Raw genomic sequence first — 19,888 nt, 5'->3', positions numbered from 1 at the left:
GGGGAATAATGGAGACACGGGGGGAAGAATGGAGACACGGGGAAGAATGGACACACGGGGGAAGAATGGAGACACAGGGGAAGAATGGATACACAGGGGGAAGAATGGAGACACAGAGGGAAGAATGGAGACACAGGGGGAAGAATGGAGACACAAGGGGAAGAATGGAGACACAGAGGGAAGAATGGAGACACAGGGGAAGAATGGAGACACAGGGGCAAGAATGGAGACACAGGGGGAAGAATGGAGACAGGGGGGAAGAATGGAGACACGGGGGAAGAATGGAGACATGGGGGGAAGAATGGAGACACGGGGACGAATGGAGACACGGGGGAAGAATGGAGACACAGGGGGAAGAATGGAGACACGGGGGGAAGAATGGAGACACAGGGACGAATGGAGACACGGGGGAAGAATGGAGACACAGGGGGCAAGAATGGAGACACAGGGGGCAAGAATGGAGACACAGGGGGAAAGAATGGAGACACAGGGGGTAAGAATGGAGACACAGGGGAAGAATGGAGACACAGGGGGAAGAATGGAGACACAGGGGGAAGAAAGGAGATACAGGGGGCAAGATGGAGACACAGGGGGCAAGATGGAGACACAGGGGGCAGGATGGGAGACATAGGGGGCAAGATGGGAGACACAGGGGGCAGGATGGGAGACACGGGACAGGATGGGAGACACGGGGCAGAATAGGAGACATGGTGCAGGATGGAGACAGATAGGACAGGATCATGGAGCAGGATGGAGAAAGATGGGGCAGGATCATGGGTAGGATGGAGACAAATGGGACAGGATGGAGACAGAGGGGCAGCATCATGGGGCAGGATGGAGACATGGGGAAGGATGGAGACGTATGGTGCAGGATCATGGGCAGGATGTATACAATGGAGACAGATGGGGCAGGATCACGGGACTGATGGGGCAGGATCACGGGACAGATGGTGCAGGATCATGGGACAGGTGGGGCAGGATAACGGGACAGATGGGGCAGGATAACGGGACAGATGGGGCAGGATAACGGGACAGATGGGGCAGGATCGGACATCACATGGGGGCAGAATGGAAACTCATGAGGGCAGGATGGGAGAACATATGGGGCTAGGATGGGAGAACATATGGCTGGAGCCAGGAATGAGACAAATGGGGGCCAGGAAAGGGGATATTATTACTATAAGGGCTAATTAAGGGAAATTATTACTGCAGTGATGTATTCATTTTATTTTTGAGGATACTGTTTTAAATGCGGGAGGCGGCCCTGTTACTGTGCAGAGCGACACTATGTCAGCTTTTTTTCTTAATCTGGCGTAGTTTAGAAGTTGGGAAAAAATAAGTAATGTGTTCTGCAAGCGGAGCTCTAGATAACTGTGTTATTTCCTGCAAAGACGAGCCCTGGTTGGAAGTGATGGTTGTCTGTGCTGGATGAAGATGAAAAGCAAAGATGAAGGACTTCACCTAGAGGTGTCACTGGTGAGTCACTGTGTTACCTATACACTGACACTATACAATGTATACTATATACAGCGGTCCTGTGTACAATGTCACCAGTGATCACTGTATTACCTTTACACTATACACTATATACAGAGGTCCTGTGTATAATGTCATTGATCACAGTATAACCTGTACAATATATACAGTTCTTGTGTGTATAATGTCACTGTTGATCACTGTATTACCTGTAGACTAATACTGTATATAGAGCTCCTGTGTATAATGTCACCTGGATTACTGTATTACCTGTACACTGACACTATATAGAGAGCTCATGTATATATTGTCACAAGTGATCACTGTATTACCTGTACACAGACACTGCATACTAAGTACAGAACTCCTGTGTATAATGTAACTGGTGATCACTGTATTACCTGTACACTAATTCTATATACAGAGCTCCTGTGTATATTGTCACCGGTGATCACTGTATTACCTGTACACAGACGCTGCATACTAAATACAGATCTCCTGGGTATAACGGCACTTATCGTGATATTAATAATGTTTTTTTTTTAATTAATGATCAGTATTGTAGTATTCAGTCACTATGTGGTGGTAATATGTTGTCCGGCCATGGTGTGGCGGTATTTGTTCCTTTTATGTGGTGTTATTTGGTCACTATGTGGTGTGTTGTGAATTCTGTGGCAGAGCTCCCTCCTGTGGTCACAAGTGGTACTTCGGCTGGTTCTCTCTGTGAGCTTCCATTGGTGGAGGAAAGTGGTACTGCGGCTTCTGAGTTTCCTTCCTCAGGTGATGTGGTGAGGTCGTTAGGTGTTTCCCTATTTAACTCCACCCAGTGCTTTGATCCTGGCCTCCAGTCAATGTTCTAGTGTTGGACCTGTTTCCTCCTGGATCGTTCCTGTGGCTTGCTGCTCTGCATAGCTAAGTTCCTCTTTGCTATTTGTTTGCTGTTTTTTTCTGTCCAGCTTGTCAATTTGTTTGCTGGAAGCTCTGGGACGCAGAGGGTGTACCTCCGTGCCGTTAGTTCGGTACGGAGAGTCTTTTTGCCCCCTTTGCGTGGTTTTTGAAGGGTTTTGTGTTGACCGCAAAGTTACCTTTCCTATCCTCGCTCTGTTCAGAAAGTTGGGCCTCACTTTGCTAAATCTATTTCATCTCTACGTTTGTCTCTTCATCTTTACTCACAGTCATTATATGTGGGGGCTGCCTTTTCCTTTGGGGTATTTCTCTGAGGCAAGGTAGGCTTATTTTCTATCTTCAGGCTAGCTAGTTTCTCAGGCCGTGCCGAGTTGCATTGGCAGCGTTAGGCGCAATCCACGGCTGCTTCTAGTGTGGTTTGTTAGGATCAGGGATTGCGGTCAACAGAGTTCCCACGTCTCAGAGCTCGTTCTCGTTTTTTGGGTTATTGTCAGGTCACTGTATGTGCGCTGACCTCTATGTCCATTGTGGTTCTGAATTATCTTTCATAACAGTACTGGAGGCCAATGTACTAATGATTCTCAATAGAGGGAAAAAAGAAGTTCTGAGACCATTTTTTTTCCTTTGCACTGTGTTTTGCCTTTTTTTTTTCCCCCTAGACATTTGGGTGGTTCAGGACACAGGTGTAGCAATGGACATTAAAGGTCTGTCTTCATGTGTGGATCAGCTCACGGCAAGAGTACAAAGTATTCAAGACTTTGTGGTTCAGAATTCTATGTTAGAACCGAGAATCCCTATTCCTGATTTGTTTTTTGGAGATAGAACTAAATTTCTGAGTTTCAAAAATAATTGTAAACTATTTCTGGCTTTGAAACTTCGCTCCTCTGGTGACCCAGTTTAACAAGTTAGGATCGTTATTTCTTTTTTGCGTGGCGATCCTCAGGACTGGGCATTTTCCCTTGCGCCAGGGGATCCTGCATTAAGTAATATCGATGCATTTTTCCTGGCGCTCGGATTGCTGTACGATGAGCCTAATTCTGTGGATCAGGCAGAGAAGAATTTGCTGGCTCTGTGTCAGGCTCAGGATGAAATAGAGGTATATTGTCAGAAATTTAGAAAGTGGTCCGTACTCACTCAGTGGAATGAAGGTGCGCTCGCAGCAATTTTCAGAAAAGGTCTCTCTGAAGCCCTTAAGGATGTTATGGTGGGATTTCCTATGCCTGCTGGTCTGAATGAGTCTATGTCTTTGGCCATTCAGATCGATCGACGCTTGCGCGAGCGTAAATCTGTGCACCATTTGGCGGTATTACCTGAGCTTAAACCTGAGCCTATGCAGTGCGATAGGACTTTGACCAGAGTTGAACGGCAAGAACACAGACGTCTGAATGGGCTGTGTTTCTACTGTGGTGATTCCACTCATGCTATCTCTGATTGTCCTAAGAGCACTAAGCGGTTCGCTAGGTCTGCCACTATTGGTATGGTACAGTCAAAATTTCTTCTGTCCGTTACCTTGATCTGCTCTTTGTCATCGTATTCTGTTATGGCATTTGTGGATTCAGGCGCTGCCCTGAATTTGATGGACTTGGAGTATGCTAGGCGTTGTGGGTTTTTCTTGGAGCCCTTGCAGTGTCCTATTCCATTGAGAGGAATTGATGCTACGCCTTTGGCCAAGAATAAGCCTCAGTACTGGACCCAGCTGACCATGTGCATGGCTCCTGCACATCAGGAGGTTATTCGCTTTCTGGTGTTGCATAATCTGCATGATGTGGTCGTGTTGGGGTTGCCATGGCTACAAGTCCATAATCCAGTATTAGATTGGAAATCCATGTCTGTGTCCAGCTGGGGTTGTCAGGGGGTACATGGTGATGTCCCATTTCTGACTATTTCTTCATCCACCCCTTCTGAGGTTCCTGAGTTCTTGTCTGATTACCGGGATGTATTTGATGAGCCCAAGTCCGATGCCCTACCTCCGCATAGGGATTGTGATTGTGCTATCGATTTGATTCCTGGTAGTAAATTCCCTAAAGGTCGACTGTTTAATTTATCTGTGCCAGAGCACGCCGCTATGCGGAGTTATGTGAAGGAGTCTTTGGAGAACGGGCATATTCGCCCGTCATCGTCACCATTGGGAGCAGGGTTCTTTTTTGTAGCCAAGAAGGATGGTTCACTGAGACCTTGTATAGATTACCGCCTTTTAAATAAGATCACGGTTAAATTTCAGTACCCCTTGCCATTGTTATCTGATTTGTTTGCTCGGATTAAGGGGACTAGCTGGTTCACTAAGATAGATCTTCATGGTGCGTATAATCTTGTGCGTATTAAGCGAGGCGATGAGTGGAAAACTGCATTTAATACGCCCGAGGGCCATTTTGAGTATCTAGTAATGCCATTCGGACTAGCCAATGCTCCATCAGTGTTTCAGTCCTTTATGCATGACATCTTCCGAGAGTACCTGGATAAATTCCTGATTGTGTACTTAGATGACATTTTGAGCTTCTCGGATGATTGGGAGTCTCATGTGAAGCAGGTCAGAACGGTGTTTCAGGTCCTGCGTGCTAATTCTTTGTTTGTGAAGGGATCAAAGTGTCTCTTTGGTGTTCAGAAGGTTTCATTTTTGGGGTTCATCTTTTCCCCTTCTACTATCGAGATGGATCCTGTTAAGGTCCAAGCCATCCATAATTGGACTCAGCCGACATCTCTGAAAAGTCTGCAAAAGTTCCTGGGCTTTGCTAATTTTTATCGTCGCTTCATCTGCAACTTTTCTAGTAATGCTAAACCATTGACCGATTTGACCAAGAAGGGTGCTGATTTGGTCAATTGGTCTTCTGCTGCGGAAGCTTAGAGTTGAAGCGTCGTTTTTCTTCTGCCCCTGTGTTGTGTCAACCAGATGTTTCGCTTCCGTTCCAGGTCGAGGTTGATGCTTCTGAGATTGGAGCAGGGGCTGTTTTGTCGCAGAGAAGTTCTGATTGCTCGGTGATGAAACCATGCGCCTTCTTTTCCAGGAAGTTTTCGCCTGCTGAGCGTAATTATGATGTGGGCAATCGAGAGTTGCTGGCCATGAAGTGGGCATTCGAGGAATGGCGTCATTGGCTTGAGGGAGCTAAGCATCGCGTGGTGGTCTTGACTGATCATAAGAACTTGACTTATCTCGAGTCCGCCAAGCGCTTGAACCCTAGACAAGCTCGTTGGTCGTTGTTTTTTGCCCGTTTTGACTTTGTGATTTCATACCTTCCGGGCTCTAAAAATGTGAAGGCGGATGCTCTGTCTAGGAGTTTTGTGCCCGACTCTCCGGGTGTATCTGAGCCGGCGGGTATCCTCAAAGAGGGAGTAATTGTGTCTGCCATCTCCCCTGATTTGCGGCGGGTGCTGCAAAAATTTCAGGATAATAAACCTGATCGTTGCCCAGCGGAGAAACTGTTTGTCCCTGATAGGTGGACGAATAAAGTCATCTCTGAGGTTCATTGTTTGGTGTTGGCTGGTCATCCTGGAATCTTTGGTACCAGAGAGTTAGTGGCTAGATCCTTCTGGTGGCCATCTCTGTCGCGGGATGTGTGTACTTTTGTGCAGTCCTGTGGGATTTGTGCTCGGGCTAAGCCCTGCTGTTCTCGTGCCAGTGGGTTGCTTTTGCCCTTGCCGGTCCCGAAGAGGCCTTGGACACATATCTCTATGGATTTTATTTCAGATCTTCCCGTCTCTCAAAAGATGTCAGTCATTTGGGTGGTCTGTGATCGCTTCTCTAAGATGGTCCATTTGGTACCCTTGTCTAAATTGCCTTCCTCCTCTGATTTGGTGCCATTGTTTTTCCAGCATGTGGTTCGTTTGCATGGCATTCCAGAGAATATCGTTTCTGACAGAGGTTCCCAGTTTGTTTCGAGGTTTTGGCGAGCCTTTTGTGGTAGGATGGGCATTGACTTGTCTTTTTCCTCGGCTTTCCATCCTCAGACTAATGGCCAGACCGAACGAACCAATCAGACCTTGGAAACATATCTGAGATGCTTTGTTTCTGCTGATCAGGATGACTGGGTGTCCTTTTTGCCTTTGGCTGAGTTCGCCCTTAATAATCGGGCCAGCTCGGCTACCTTAGTTTCACCGTTTTTCTGCAACTCTGGGTTCCATCCTCGTTTCTCTTCAGGGCATGTTGAGTCTTCGGACTGTCCTGGTGTGGATACTGTGGTGGACAGGTTGCAGCAGATTTGGACTCATGTAGTGGACAATTTGACTTTGTCCCAGGAGAAGGCTCAACGTTTCGCTAATCGCAGACACTGTGTGGGTCCCCGACTTCGGGTTGGGGACTAGGTTTGGTTATCTTCTCGTCATATTCCTATGAAGGTTTCCTCTCCTAAGTTTAAACCTCGTTTTATTGGTCCGTATAGGATTTCTGAGGTTCTTAATCCGGTGTCTTTTCGTCTGACCCTTCCAGATTCATTTTCCATCCATAACATATTCCATAGGTCATTGTTGCGGAGATACGTGGCACCTATGGTTCCATCTGTTGATCCTCCTGCCCCGATTTTGGTGGAGGGGGAGTTGGAGTATATTGTGGAGAAGATTTTGGATTCTCGTGTTTCAAGACGGAAACTCCAGTATCTGGTTAAGTGGAAGGGTTATGCTCAGGAAGATAATTCCTTGGTCTTTGCCTCTGATGTCCATGCTCCCGATCTTGTTCGTGCCTTTCATATGGCTCATCCTGGTCGTCCTGGGAGCTCTGTTGAGGGTTCGGTGACCCCTCCTCAAGGGGGGGGGTACTGTTGTGAATTCTGTGGCAGAGCTCCCTCCTGTGGTCACAAGTGGTACTTCGGCTGGTTCTCTCTGTGAGCTTCCGCTGGTGGAGGAAAGTGGTACTGCGGCTTCTGAGTTTCCTTCCTCAGGTGATGTGGTGAGGTCGTTAGGTGTTTCCCTATTTAACTCCACCCAGTGCTTTGATCCTGGCCTCCAGTCAATGTTCTAGTGTTGGACCTGTTTCCTCCTGGATCGTTCCTGTGGCTTGCTGCTCTGCATAGCTAAGTTCCTCTTTGCTATTTGTTTGCTGTTTTTTTCTGTCCAGCTTGTCAATTTGTTTGCTGGAAGCTCTGGGACGCAGAGGGTGTACCTCCGTGCCATTAGTTCGGTACGGAGGGTCTTTTTGCCCCCTTTGCGTGGTTTTTGAAGGGTTTTGTGTTGACCGCAAAGTTACCTTTCCTATCCTCGCTCTGTTCAGAAAGTTGGGCCTCACTTTGCTAAATCTATTTCATCTCTACGTTTGTCTCTTCATCTTTACTCACAGTCATTATATGTGGGGGCTGCCTTTTCCTTTGGGGTATTTCTCTGAGGCAAGGTAGGCTTATTTTCTATCTTCAGGCTAGCTAGTTTCTCAGGCCGTGCCGAGTTGCATTGGCAGCGTTAGGCGCAATCCACGGCTGCTTCTAGTGTGGTTTGTTAGGATCAGGGATTGCGGTCAACAGAGTTCCCACGTCTCAGAGCTCGTTCTCGTTTTTTGGGTTATTGTCAGGTCACTGTATGTGCGCTGACCTCTATGTCCATTGTGGTTCTGAATTATCTTTCATAACAGTGGTGGTAATATGTTGTCTGGTCATGGTGTGGTGGTATTTATTCCTTGTTTGTGGTATTAACCGGGCACTGTGGTGGTAATATGTGGTCTGGACATGATGTGGCTGCCTTTGGTTCTTGTATGTGATATTATAGGTCTCTATGTGGTGGTAATATGGTGTCTGGTCATGGTGCGGTGGTATTTGTCCCTTGTTTGTGATATTATTGGTCATTTTAAAAGTTGAAAAATAAATAAAAATATACCTAAATTGTATTGGCTATTTTAACAAATGTTTAATAGGTTAAAGTAGATTAGGGCCCGGCCAGGAGAGTTTACCTTGTCGTGGTGGCGGCTTAAAAAATCTTTTGGACTAAACAAAAGCTGCCGGCTATATGTGCGGTCTGGTGATGGGTACTGTTAATGTGTGATAGGTGAGAAGTGGAGTTTTTCCAAGAGAGGGCGGTGGGACTGTGGACAGTTCGAGGGGTGGAGCTCGGGCGGAGTCTTGTAGGGGCCCTGAAAATTTTGCCAGTATGGGGACCCGAAATTCCTAGTGGCAGCCCTGGATACAATGTATACATTGTAGACAATGCTCTGTGAGCTAAACACATCAGCTGCACCTGCACAGATTTCTGGCGCCAAAATAACTCAGAGCAAAATTACAAATGTTAAAAAAAAAATAAAAAAAAGGCACAAAGAAGAATTGGGACAAGGTCAATGAAAGAGTTGTAGAACTTTGACATCTATCTGCCATACTACAGACTAATTGTAACTGCTGCACAGACTTGTTTTAGGTTCTTCCACCGTGGTATCAGAATATATCAGACAAGTCTAAAAAAGGACAGGGATGGGAAACGTTGTACGTTATGTCAGATATCGGGTAGACAATGTAGATGAGGTTTAAAGGGGACATCCTACCCAAAACCCATCGAGATTTGGCATGCATTAATGGGGTTTACTCCAGGGATGGCGTATTTGTAGGACAAGCAAATCAAAGAGGCCTGATCTGCAGGTGTCCAACCACAGGGACCTCACAAGTCTCAAGATGCTGAGGTCCTGATGGAATTTTCTTAGCATAGCGCCCTCTCCTATCTAGTGGCTACTCAGGGTATTACATCTCTGCATATTTTAAATAAATCATATTTCTACACTTATAAAAAAAATTTTTTTTTTTGGGGGGAATCTTGGGGGTTATAGTGTGGCCAAATACAACCTGAAGAAAAATCAGCACAATGTGGTAGTGTTGGGGTGCAAAATTTAGCAGGATTGGGGCTAGGGTAATAAAACAGTTGCATGGCCACTACCTGGACAAGCCCCTTTACTAATAGAGGTGCTGGTAGCCCCCCACAATCTGCTTTTATGTGTGGGTGAATCATTGAAGGGTTTGTCCTCCTCTGTTATCCACCCTGCAAGTCAATGCAACTTTTGTGATACCCTGTAATAATGGGGGTCCTATCAGCGGGACCCCTAGGAGAGGCATTATAAGCAGCCACTTAGATGCATCGCCTTGTCAATGGGCTGTGACTTTTATGGTACCATGGCCATTAAGTCATGTCGGAAAGGGTGGTCTGATGTGAAGACCCCCTATACAGTCAGATGCATGTACTGCTCCCTACCTGTCCGGAGAGTCATCGTCAACATCGTTATAGATATCATCATCGTCGGGCGGCGGAGGCGGAAAATCTGGAGAGATAAGTAATATGTGTATAGAAGGAAGAAACCCGCGGGAAATACCCACGACTGTACGTCATAAATTATCAGATAAGTAAGTAACTAAGATATGGAAAATACGTACATGAATTTGCACCAACGCTGTGACTGAAAGGAGAAAAAAAATCATGATATAGTAAAGCTATAAAAAAACTAATAATAGTTAAAAAAAAATAACAAAAATATAATAATACCGCCACACTGTGCATATGAAATGCTGCCACACGGTGAAGACCTAATAATGCCGTAGAGCTGCCGACCAAAAGTGCCACAGAATTCCATCATTTGGGCGCAGGAGGGGAGAGTATTAGCGTTTCGCATTAGTGGTAACAGATCGACAGAAGGTAAAGGCTATGACGGTATTAATTTGTCATAAATATGGCGGTCTAGGATAAGAAAAGGGCGATTAGTATTTTTTGTTGTTTTTGTGCTTCTGGTTTTTCCTCCTTTTTTCCATAAGCCGTGACGATTTAGTTTTCCGTCCCCATCGTCCGACATCGCTCACTATTTGTAAGTGCTGTAACAAGGTGCCATTTTTTTTTTCCGCCATTGTTTTTGGGCTTTGTTTTAACATTGTTTATAACGACCCGGTAACACCGATCCTCCAGGTCAGGACGATTTTGGCGACACCAAACTTTTAAGTTATTATGTTAATAGTTAAAATAAATAGAAGTTTGTTAAAAAAAAATAAATAAAACACTTTTGGTTTTGTGTCACCATCTTCCGAGACCTTTGAACCTTTTGACCTCTTATTTTTCCTTTGATGGTGGTGTTTTTTGTGCGCCGAGTTACAGTTTTTTTCCTTGGTTATATTTTCAGTTTATACGACATTTTAATAAGTTTTTATCGTTTTTTTTGGGGAGAAGATACAATAACTCCAAAACTGGTAATTTTTACATTTTAAAAGGTTTTACTTTACGGCATTTATGATACGTGTAAATCAATTTTATATTTTCATGGATTAGACGGTTACCAAATATTTTTTTCTTTTTGTTTCTAAATAAATTGGTTACTTTAAAGTTTTCTGTTATTTTTTTTTAATTATTTAAAAAAATATTTGTATTCATTTTTTTAACCCGTGATGGTTTGATGGTTTGTGCTATACACTGCAGCGCTGATCTGCTATGAGGCGTCGCCTGTATAACACAGCTGGCACTTGCCATCTCCTCTGTATATGTCTGTCACATGTGGGGAAGGGGTTAATAACATAGGTCTGGTGGCATTAAAGGAAGGTTTTATGCTCATGAGCAAAGTAGATAATGGTGCCCCTACTTGCTGATGGAGTCCTGCTCCCCAACGTCGTCGTAAATATCCTGGTCGCTCTCTACTTTCACAGGAAGGTGCATCGCCGGCTTTTTCCTCGGCAGCGAGTCGTAATCTACTTTCACCATCGCGGTTTTTATATATCCGTCTGAAATACACAATATCTTATTGTATAGATGAAGGCGCCATTAATCTATATATCAACGATGGGACGTCCGAGCGAAAGCAAGGATGTCAACAAGGGGAGGAAAAAAAAAGAAATGAGGGAGAGATGAAAGAAGGAAGCAAAGAAAGAAGCGACAATGGAAGGAAATAAGGGATAGATGAAGGAAGAAATAAAGGGAAAAGTGAGCAAAGGGAAGATGGGAGGAAATGAGGGGAGGATGAAGGAGGAAAAGAAGGGAGAATAGAGAAGATGAAAGGAAATGTAGGGAATAAAGGAAGAAAAAAATGGAAGAAGGGATAGAAGGGAAGATGGAAGGAAATGAGGGAGAGATGAAATAAGGAAGCAAAGAAGGGAAGATGAAGGAAGAATGGAGAAAAGGGAAGATGGAAGAAAATGAGGAGAAAAAGGAAGAAGAAAAGTAAGAGGGGAAAGAAGGGCAAATAGAAGGAAATGGGTGAGAGAAAAAGGAAAAAGGGAAAGAAGGGCAAATGGAAGGAAATGAGGGAGAGAAAAAGGAAGCAGGGAGAGAAGGGAAGATTGAAGGAAATGAGGGAGAGATTAAATAAGGAAGCAAAGAAGGGAAGATGAAGGAAGAATGGAGAAAAGGGAAGATGGAAGAAAATGAGGGGGAGATAAAGGAAGAAGAAAAGTAAGAGGGGAAAGAAGGGCAAATAGAAGGAAATGGGTGAGAGAAAAAGGAAAAAGGGAAAGAAGGGCAAATGGAAGGAAATGAGGGAGAGAAAAAGGAAGAATGGAGAAAAGGGAAGATGGAAGAAAATGAGGGGGAGATAAAGGAAGAAGAAAAGGAAGAAGGGAAAGAAGGGCAAATGGAAGGAAACGAGGGAGAGAAAAAGGAAGAAGGGAGAGAAGGGAAGACGGAAGGAAATGAGGGAGAGAAAAAGGAAGAAGGGAGAGAAGGGAAGACGGAAGGAAATGAAGGAGAGATGAAAGATGAAAAATAGGAAGTAGGGAAAGAAGAGAACGCAACATGAAAGAAAATTAGGGGGAAATGAAGGAAAAAGGGAGAGAATGTAAGATGGAAGGAAATAACGGCGAGAAGAAGGAAGAACAAAGTAAGAAAGTAGAGAAGGAAAGATGAAAAGAAATGAGGGGGAAATAAAGGAAGAATAATAGTAAGAAGGGAGAGGAGAGAAGGGAAAATAAAAGGAAATAAGCAAGTGAGAAAGGGAAGGAGAAAAGAAGAAAGACAACTTGGAGGAAGAAAGAAAGGAAAGACAGCAGAAAAAAGTAGTACATTCATAAAGGGAAGGAGGGAACATGGAAGGAAGATATTAAAACAGGAAGGAAAAACAGAAGAGGAGGGAAACATCTAGGGAGTTAAGAGGAAGGCAGAATGAAAATGATTGAGGAAAAGACAATGGAAAAAAGTTGGAAGGAAAGAAAGATGAACGGAAATTAATAAAAGTGCAAGGTAAGGAAAGGTAGAGGATAAGAAAGAAAACGGACAAAAGGGGAGGCAATGAATGGAAGGAGAAAGGAAGAAACAAAGAAAAAGGAAGAGATAAGGAAATAAAGAGGGAAGGAATGGAAATAAAGTGAGAAGGGAAGAGAAGATGAAAGGAAATGAGCAAGAGTGAAAGAAAATTATAAAGATGGGAAGAGGACAAGACGGGGTGAAAGCAAGGGAGAGAGGAAGAAAGGGAGGAAGAACAGAAAAGAGGGAGAATCAGGGGACAAGGAAAGGCAGAAAATGAGGAAAGATGATTAGACAAGATGGAGTGAGATAGGAAAGAGCAGGATATGGGAGAGGAAGGAAGGGAGGAAGAATGAAAGGAACGGAGGGAGGGATTAAGGCAGAAGTGGTGAGGGAAGGAGGAACGATAATGGTGGAAGGACAAAAGAGAGTTCATCGGTAGGAGGAAAATAAAATGATAGAAGAAGAGAAGAAGGGGAGAAAAGCAGAGAGGGTGAGATGAAGAGATAAAAAATGTTGGAGAGAGAAGAAGGAAAAAAGTAAGGGAGAAACGTGGCAAGAAATAAGAAAATAAGGCCGTGACCTGAGGAAGGAGGGCGAGGATACTCACAATTTCCTTTCATCCTTCCGAGCCACTTTCCTTCTGGATTATCAGTAACTCGTAAGATTTCGATCTGGTCTCCATTTTTGAAGCTGAGTTCATTTTTGCCGCCTTTATAGTCCATGTTGGCCTTGGCCTGATGAATGACGTCCACCCTGTCGGATAGCTGCGGGAAAACCAGGTGCAATCCGTGAGGTGTTAGGGCGAAACGTGACGGTGACCCCATAGGTTATGTCATATTAACGGCCCTGGTACAGGAACCGGATTCGAGGGGCAATTTAAACATCTTAGACTGAAATGCTAAATTTATCACAGCGCCCCCTATTAGAATGTTCCAGTTATAATATAGGTGTCTCCTTAGGGGAGCGGGGCCCAGAATTATTGCTTCATCTGCAGCCCTTATAGCTAAACCCAAACTCAGGTCACACATACTATAGTCATAAATCAGGTTCTCAACGGGCAAGACTAAGCTGCACATAGCATGTAGTGACATCGCAGGGCAGCAGGGGGAGCTGCAGGGGAGGAGCTGAGCAAAGGGGGTCTCTACAAAAAAAAAAGATGACGTGCAAAACACATCTTATTTTATCCTTCTCCCCCAATATCCCATGTTACAGGCAGCTTATAATTTCATTGAAGGGAATGATAGAACTGGTTAACAACATGTATAGCAGCCGTGAGATGGCCACACACAGTATAGAAAACTATTCATGGACCTTTGTAGCTCCAGCCTGGCACTGATCAATGCAGAACAACATATTACCTGCAAAATATTAAAATATTGATATTCATCTATCAAATCTAACAGTAAAATACAAACATTACACCCATGAGTAAACATCAATGATTCTTAAAATGTATCTCTCTATACAGGGAGCTCCCCCTAGTGGTGGCTGCAGACAGAATCTTATCATGTATCTCTGTATACAGGGAGTTCCCCCTAGTGGTGGCTGCAGACAGAATCTTATCATGTATCTCTGTATACAGGGAGTTCCCCCTAGTGGTGGCTGCAGACAGAATCTTATCATGTATCTCTGTATACAGGGAGCTCCCCCTAGTGGTGACTGCAGACAGGATCTTATCATGTATCTCTGTATACAGGGAGCTCCCCCTAGTGGTGACTGCAGACAGGATCTTATCATGTATCTCTGTATACAGGGAGCTCCCCCTAGTGGTGACTGCAGACAGGATCTTATCATGTATCTCTGTATACAGGGAGCTCCCCCTAGTGGTGACTGAAGACAGGATCTTATCATGTATCTCTGTATACAGGGAGCTCCCCCTAGTGGTGGCTGCAGATAGGATCTTATCATGTATCTTTGTATACAGAGAGCTCCCCCTAGTGGTGACTGCAGACAGGATCTTATCATGTATCTCTGTATACAGGGAGCTCCCCCTAGTGGTGGCTGCAGATAGGATCTTATCATGTATGTCTCTATACAGGGAGCTCCCCCTAGTGGTGACTGCAGACAGAATCTTATCATGTATCTCTATATACAGGGAGCTCCCCCTAGTGGTGACTGCAGACAGGATCTTATCATGTATCTCTGTATACTGGGAGATCCCCCTAGTGGTGACTGCAGACAGGATCTTATCATGTATCTCTCTATACAGGGAGCTCCCCCTAGTGGTGACTGCAGACAGAATCTTATCATGTATCTCTGTATACTGGGAGCTCCTCCTAGTGGTGGCTGCAGACAGGATCTTATCATGTATCTCTGTATACAGGGAGCTCCCCCTAGTGGTGGCTGCAGACAGAATCTTATCATGTATCTCTGTATACAGGGAGCTCCCCCTAGTGGTGGCTGCAGACAGGATCTTATCATGTATCTCTCTATACAGGGAGCTCCCCCTAGTGGTGACTGCAGATAGGATCTTATCATGTATCTCTCTATACAGGGAGCTCCCCCTAGTGGTGACTGCAGACAGAATCTTATCATGTATCTCTGTATACAGGGAGCTCCCCCTAGTGGTGGCTGCAGACAGGATCTTATCATGTATCTCTGTATACAGGGAGCTCCCCCTAGTGGTGACTGCAGACAGGATCTTATCATGTATCTCTGTATACAGGGAGCTCCCCCTAGTGGTGACTGCAGACAGGATCTTATCATGTATCTCTGTATACAGGGAGCTCCCCCTAGTGGTGGCTGCAGACAGAATCTTATCATGTATCACTGTATACAGGGAGCTCCCCCTAGTGGTGGCTGCAGATAGGATCTTATCATGTATCTCTGTACACAGGGAGCTCCCCCTAGTGGTGGCTGCAGACAGAATCTTATCATGTATCTCTGTATACAGGAAGCTCCCCCTAGTGGTGGCTGCAGACAGGATCTTATCATGTATCTCTGTATACAGGGAGCTCCCCCTAGTGGTGGCTGCAGATAGGATCTTATCCTGTATCTCTGTATACAGGGAGCTCCCCCTAGTGGTGGCTAAAGACAGGATCTTATCATGTATCTCTGTATACAGGGAGCTCCCCCTAGTGGTGGCTGCAGACAGGATCTTATCATGTATCTCTGTGTACAGGAAGCTCCCCCTAGTGGTGGCTGCAGACAGGATCTTATCATGTGTCTCTGTATACAGGGACCTCCCCCTAGTGGAGGCTGCAGACAGAATCTTATCCTGTATCTCTGTATACAGGGAGCTCCTCCTAGTGGTGACTGCAGACAGGATCGTATCCTGTATCTCTGTATACAGGGAGCTCCCCCTAGTGGTGGCTGCAGACAGGATCTTATCATGTATCTCTGTATACAGGGAGCTCCCCCTAGTGGTGGTTGCAGACAGGATCTTATCATGTATCTCTGTATACAGGGAGCTACCCCTAGTGGTGGCTGCAGACAGGATCTTATCATGTATCTCTGTATACAAGGAGCTCCCCTAGTGGTGACTGCAGACAGGATCTTATCATGTATCTCTGTATACAGGGAGCTCCCCCTAGTGGTTGCTGCAGACAGGATCTTATCATGTATCTTTGTATACAGGGAGCTCCCCCTAGTGGTGACTGCAGACAGGATCTTATCATGTATCTCTGTATACAGGGAGCTCCCCCTAGTGGTGGCTGCAGATAGGATCTTATCCTGTATCTCTGTATACAGGGAGCTCCCCCTAGTGGTGGCTGCAGACAGGATCTTATCCTGTATCTCTGTATACAGGGAGCTCCCCCTAGTGGTGGCTGCAGACAGGATCTTATCATGTATCTCTGTATACAGGGAGCTCCCCCTAGTGGTGGCTGCAGACAGGATCTTATCATGTATCTCTGTATACAGGGAGCTCCCCCTAGTGGTGGCTGCAGACAGGATCTTATCATGTATCTCTGTATACAGGGAGCTCCCCCTAGTGGTGGCTGCAGATAGGATCTTATCATGTATCTCTGTATACAGGGAGCTCCCCCTAGTGGTGGCTGCAGACAGGATCTTATCATATATCTCTGTATACAGGGAGCTCCCCCTAGTGGTGGCTGCAGACAGGATCTTATCATGTATCTCTGTATACAGGGAGCTCCCCCTAGTGGTGGCTGCAGATAGGATCTTATCCTGTATCTCTGTATACAGGGAGCTCCCCCTAGTGGTGGCTAAAGACAGGATCTTATCATGTATCTCTGTATACAGGGAGCTCCCCCTAGTGGTGGCTGCAGACAGGATCTTATCATGTATCTCTGTATACAGGAAGCTCCCCCTAGTGGTGGCTGCAGACAGGATCTTATCATGTGTCTCTGTATACAGGGAGCTCCCCCTAGTGGTGGCTGCAGACAGAATCTTATCCTGTATCTCTGTATACAGGGAGCTCCTCCTAGTGGTGACTGCAGACAGGATCTTATCCTGCATCTCTGTATACAGGGAGCTCCCCCTAGTGGTGGCTGCAGACAGGATCTTATCATGTATCTCTGTATACAGGGAGCTCCCCCTAGTGGTGGCTGCAGACAGGATCTTATCATGTATCTCTGTATACAAGGAGCTCCCCTAGTGGAGACTGCAGACAGGATCTTATCATGTATCTCTGTGTACAGGGAGCTCCCCCTAGTGGTTGCTGCAGACAGGATCTTATCATGTATCTTTGTATACAGGGAGCTCCCCCTAGTGGTGACTGCAGACAGGATCTTATCATGTATCTCTGTATACAGGGAGCTCCCCCTAGTGGTGGCTGCAGATAGGATCTTATCCTGTATCTCTGTATACAGGGAGCTCCCCCTAGTGGTGGCTGCAGACATGATCTTATCCTGTATCTCTGTATACAGGGAGCTCCCCCTAGTGGTGGCTGCAGACAGGATCTTATCATGTATCTCTGTATACAGGGAGCTCCCCCTAGTGGTGGCTGCAGACAGGATCTTATCATGTATCTCTGTATACAGGGAGCTCCCCCTAGTGGTGGCTGCAGACAGGATCTTATCATGTATCTCTGTATACAGGGAGCTCCCCCTAGTGGTGGTTGCAGATAGGATCTTATCATGTATCTCTGTATACAGGGAGCTCCCCCTAGTGGTGGCTGCAGACAGGATCTTATCATGTATCTCTGTATACAGGGAGCTCCCCCTAGTGGTGGCTGCAGACAGGATCTTATCATGTATCTCTGTATACAGGGAGCTCCCCCTAGTGGTGGCTGCAGACAGGATCTTATCATGTATCTCTGTATACAGGGAGCTTCCCCTAGTGGTGGCTGCAGACAGGATCTTATCATGTATCTCTGTATACAGGGGGCTCCCCCTAGTGGTGGCTGCAGACAGGATGTTATCATGTATCTCTGTATACAGGGAGCTCCCTCTAGTGGTGGCTGCAGACAGGATCTTATCCTGTATCTCTGTATACAGGGAGCTCCCCCTAGTGGTGGCTGCAGACAGGATCTTATCATGTATCTCTGTATACAGGGAGCTCCCCCTAGTGGTGGCTGCAGACAGGATCTTATCATGTATCTCTGTATACAGGGAGCTCCCCCTAGTGGTGGCTGCAGACAGGATCTTATCATGTATCTCTGTATACAGGGAGCTCCCCCTAGTGGTGGCTGCAGACAGGATCTTATCATGTATCTCTGTATACAGGGAGCTCCCCCTAGTGGTGGCTGCAGACAGGATCTTATCATGTATCTCTGTATACAGGGAGCTCCCCCTAGTGGTGGCTGCAGACAGGATCTTATCATGTATCTCTGTATACAGGGAGCTCCCCCTAGTGGTGGCTGCAGATAGGATCTTATCATGTATCTCAGTATACAGGGAGCTCCCCCTAGTGGTGGCTGCAGACAGGATCTTATCATGTATCTCTGTATACAGGGAGCTCCCCCTAGTGGTGGCTGCAGACAGGATCTTATCATGTATCTCTGTATACAGGGAGCTCCCTAGTGGTGGCTGCAGACAGGATCTTATCATGTATCTGTGTATACAGGGAGCTCCCCCTAGTGGTGGCTGCAGACAGGATCTTATCATGTATCTCTGTATACAGGGAGCTCCCCCTAGTGGTGGCTGCAGACAGGATCTTATCATGTATCTCTGTATACAGGGAGCTCTCCCTAGTGGTGGCTGCAGACAGGATCTTATCATGTATATCTGTATACAGGGAGCTCCCCCTAGTGGTGGCTGCAGACAGGATCTTATCATGTATCTCAGTATACAGGGAGCTTCCCCTAGTGGTGGCTGCAGACAGGATCTTATCATGTATCTCTGTATACAGGGAGCTCCCCCTAGTGGTGGCTGCAGAGAGGATCTTATCATGTATCTCTGTATACAGGGAGCTCCCCTTAGTGGTGACTGCAGACAGGATCTTATCATGTATCTCTGTATACAGGGAGCTCCCCCTAGTGGTGACTGCAGACAGGATCTTATCATGTATCTCTGTATACAGGGAGCTCCCCCTAGTGGTGGCTGCAGACAGGATCTTATCATGTATCTCTGTATACAGGGAGCTCCCCCTAGTGGTGGCTGCAGACAGGATCTTATCATGTATCTCTGTATACAGGGAGCTCCCCCTAGTGGTGGCTGCAGACAGGATCTTATCATGTATCTCTGTATACAGGGAGCTCCCCCTAGTGGTGGCTGCAGACAGGATCTTATCATGTATCTCTGTATACAGGGAGCTCCCCCTAGTGGTGGCTGCAGACAGGATCTTATCATGTATCTCTGTATACAGGGAGCTCCCCCTAGTGGTGACTGCAGACAGGATCTTATCATGTATCTCTGTATACAGGGAGCTCCCCCTAGTGGTGACTGCAGACAGGATCTTATCATGTATCTCTGTATACAGGGAGCTCCCCCTAGTGGTGGCTGCAGACAGGATGTTATCATGTATCTCTGTATACAGGGAGCTCCCCCTAGTGGTGACTGCAGACAGGATCTTATCACGTATCTCTGTATACAGGGAGATCCCCCTAGTGCTGGCTGCAGACAGGATCTTATCATGTATCTCTGTATACAGGGAGCTCCCCCTAGTGGTGACTGCAGACAGGATCTAATCATGTATCTCTGTATACAGGGAGCTCCCCCTAGTGGTGACTGCAGACAGGATCTTATCATGTATCTCTGTATACAGGGAGCTCCCCCTAGTGATGGCTGCAGACAGGATCTTATCATGTATCTCTGTATACAGGGAGCTCCCCCTAGTGATGGCTGCAGACAGAATCTTATCATGTATCTCTGTATACAGGGAGCTCCCCCTAGTGATGGCTGCAGACAGAATCTTATCATGTATCTCTGTATACAGGGAGCTCCCCCTAGTGGTGGCTGCAGACAGGATCTTATCATGTATCTCTGTATACAGGGAGCTCCCCCTAGTGGTGGCTGCAGACAGGATCTTATCATGTATCTCAGTATACAGTTATTTACTC

General features: G+C 46.0%; 1 protein-coding gene across 4 annotated transcripts in view; it reads right to left on the bottom strand.

Annotated features, from left to right (window-relative positions):
* FYB1 (FYN binding protein 1) overlaps positions 1–19,888 on the bottom strand; it is a 213,317-nt gene that overhangs the window by 35,545 nt on the left and 157,884 nt on the right. For all 4 annotated transcript variants that reach the window (XM_069745921.1, XM_069745919.1, XM_069745923.1 and 1 more), the window contains 4 exons: positions 13,094–13,250; positions 10,892–11,030; positions 9,705–9,727; positions 9,526–9,592 (listed from right to left, as the gene is read on the bottom strand). In XM_069745921.1, coding sequence (XP_069602022.1) covers positions 9,526–9,592; positions 9,705–9,727; positions 10,892–11,030; positions 13,094–13,250 — 386 coding nt within the window. The remainder of the gene's footprint in view (positions 1–9,525; positions 9,593–9,704; positions 9,728–10,891; positions 11,031–13,093; positions 13,251–19,888) is intronic.

The sequence above is a fragment of the Ranitomeya imitator genome, chromosome 1, assembly GCF_032444005.1.
Source record: "Ranitomeya imitator isolate aRanImi1 chromosome 1, aRanImi1.pri, whole genome shotgun sequence".
Classification (NCBI taxonomy): domain Eukaryota; kingdom Metazoa; phylum Chordata; class Amphibia; order Anura; family Dendrobatidae; genus Ranitomeya; species Ranitomeya imitator.
Note: the sequence above shows the minus strand (reverse complement) of the source record. Positions and strands in the feature narration are given on the sequence as shown.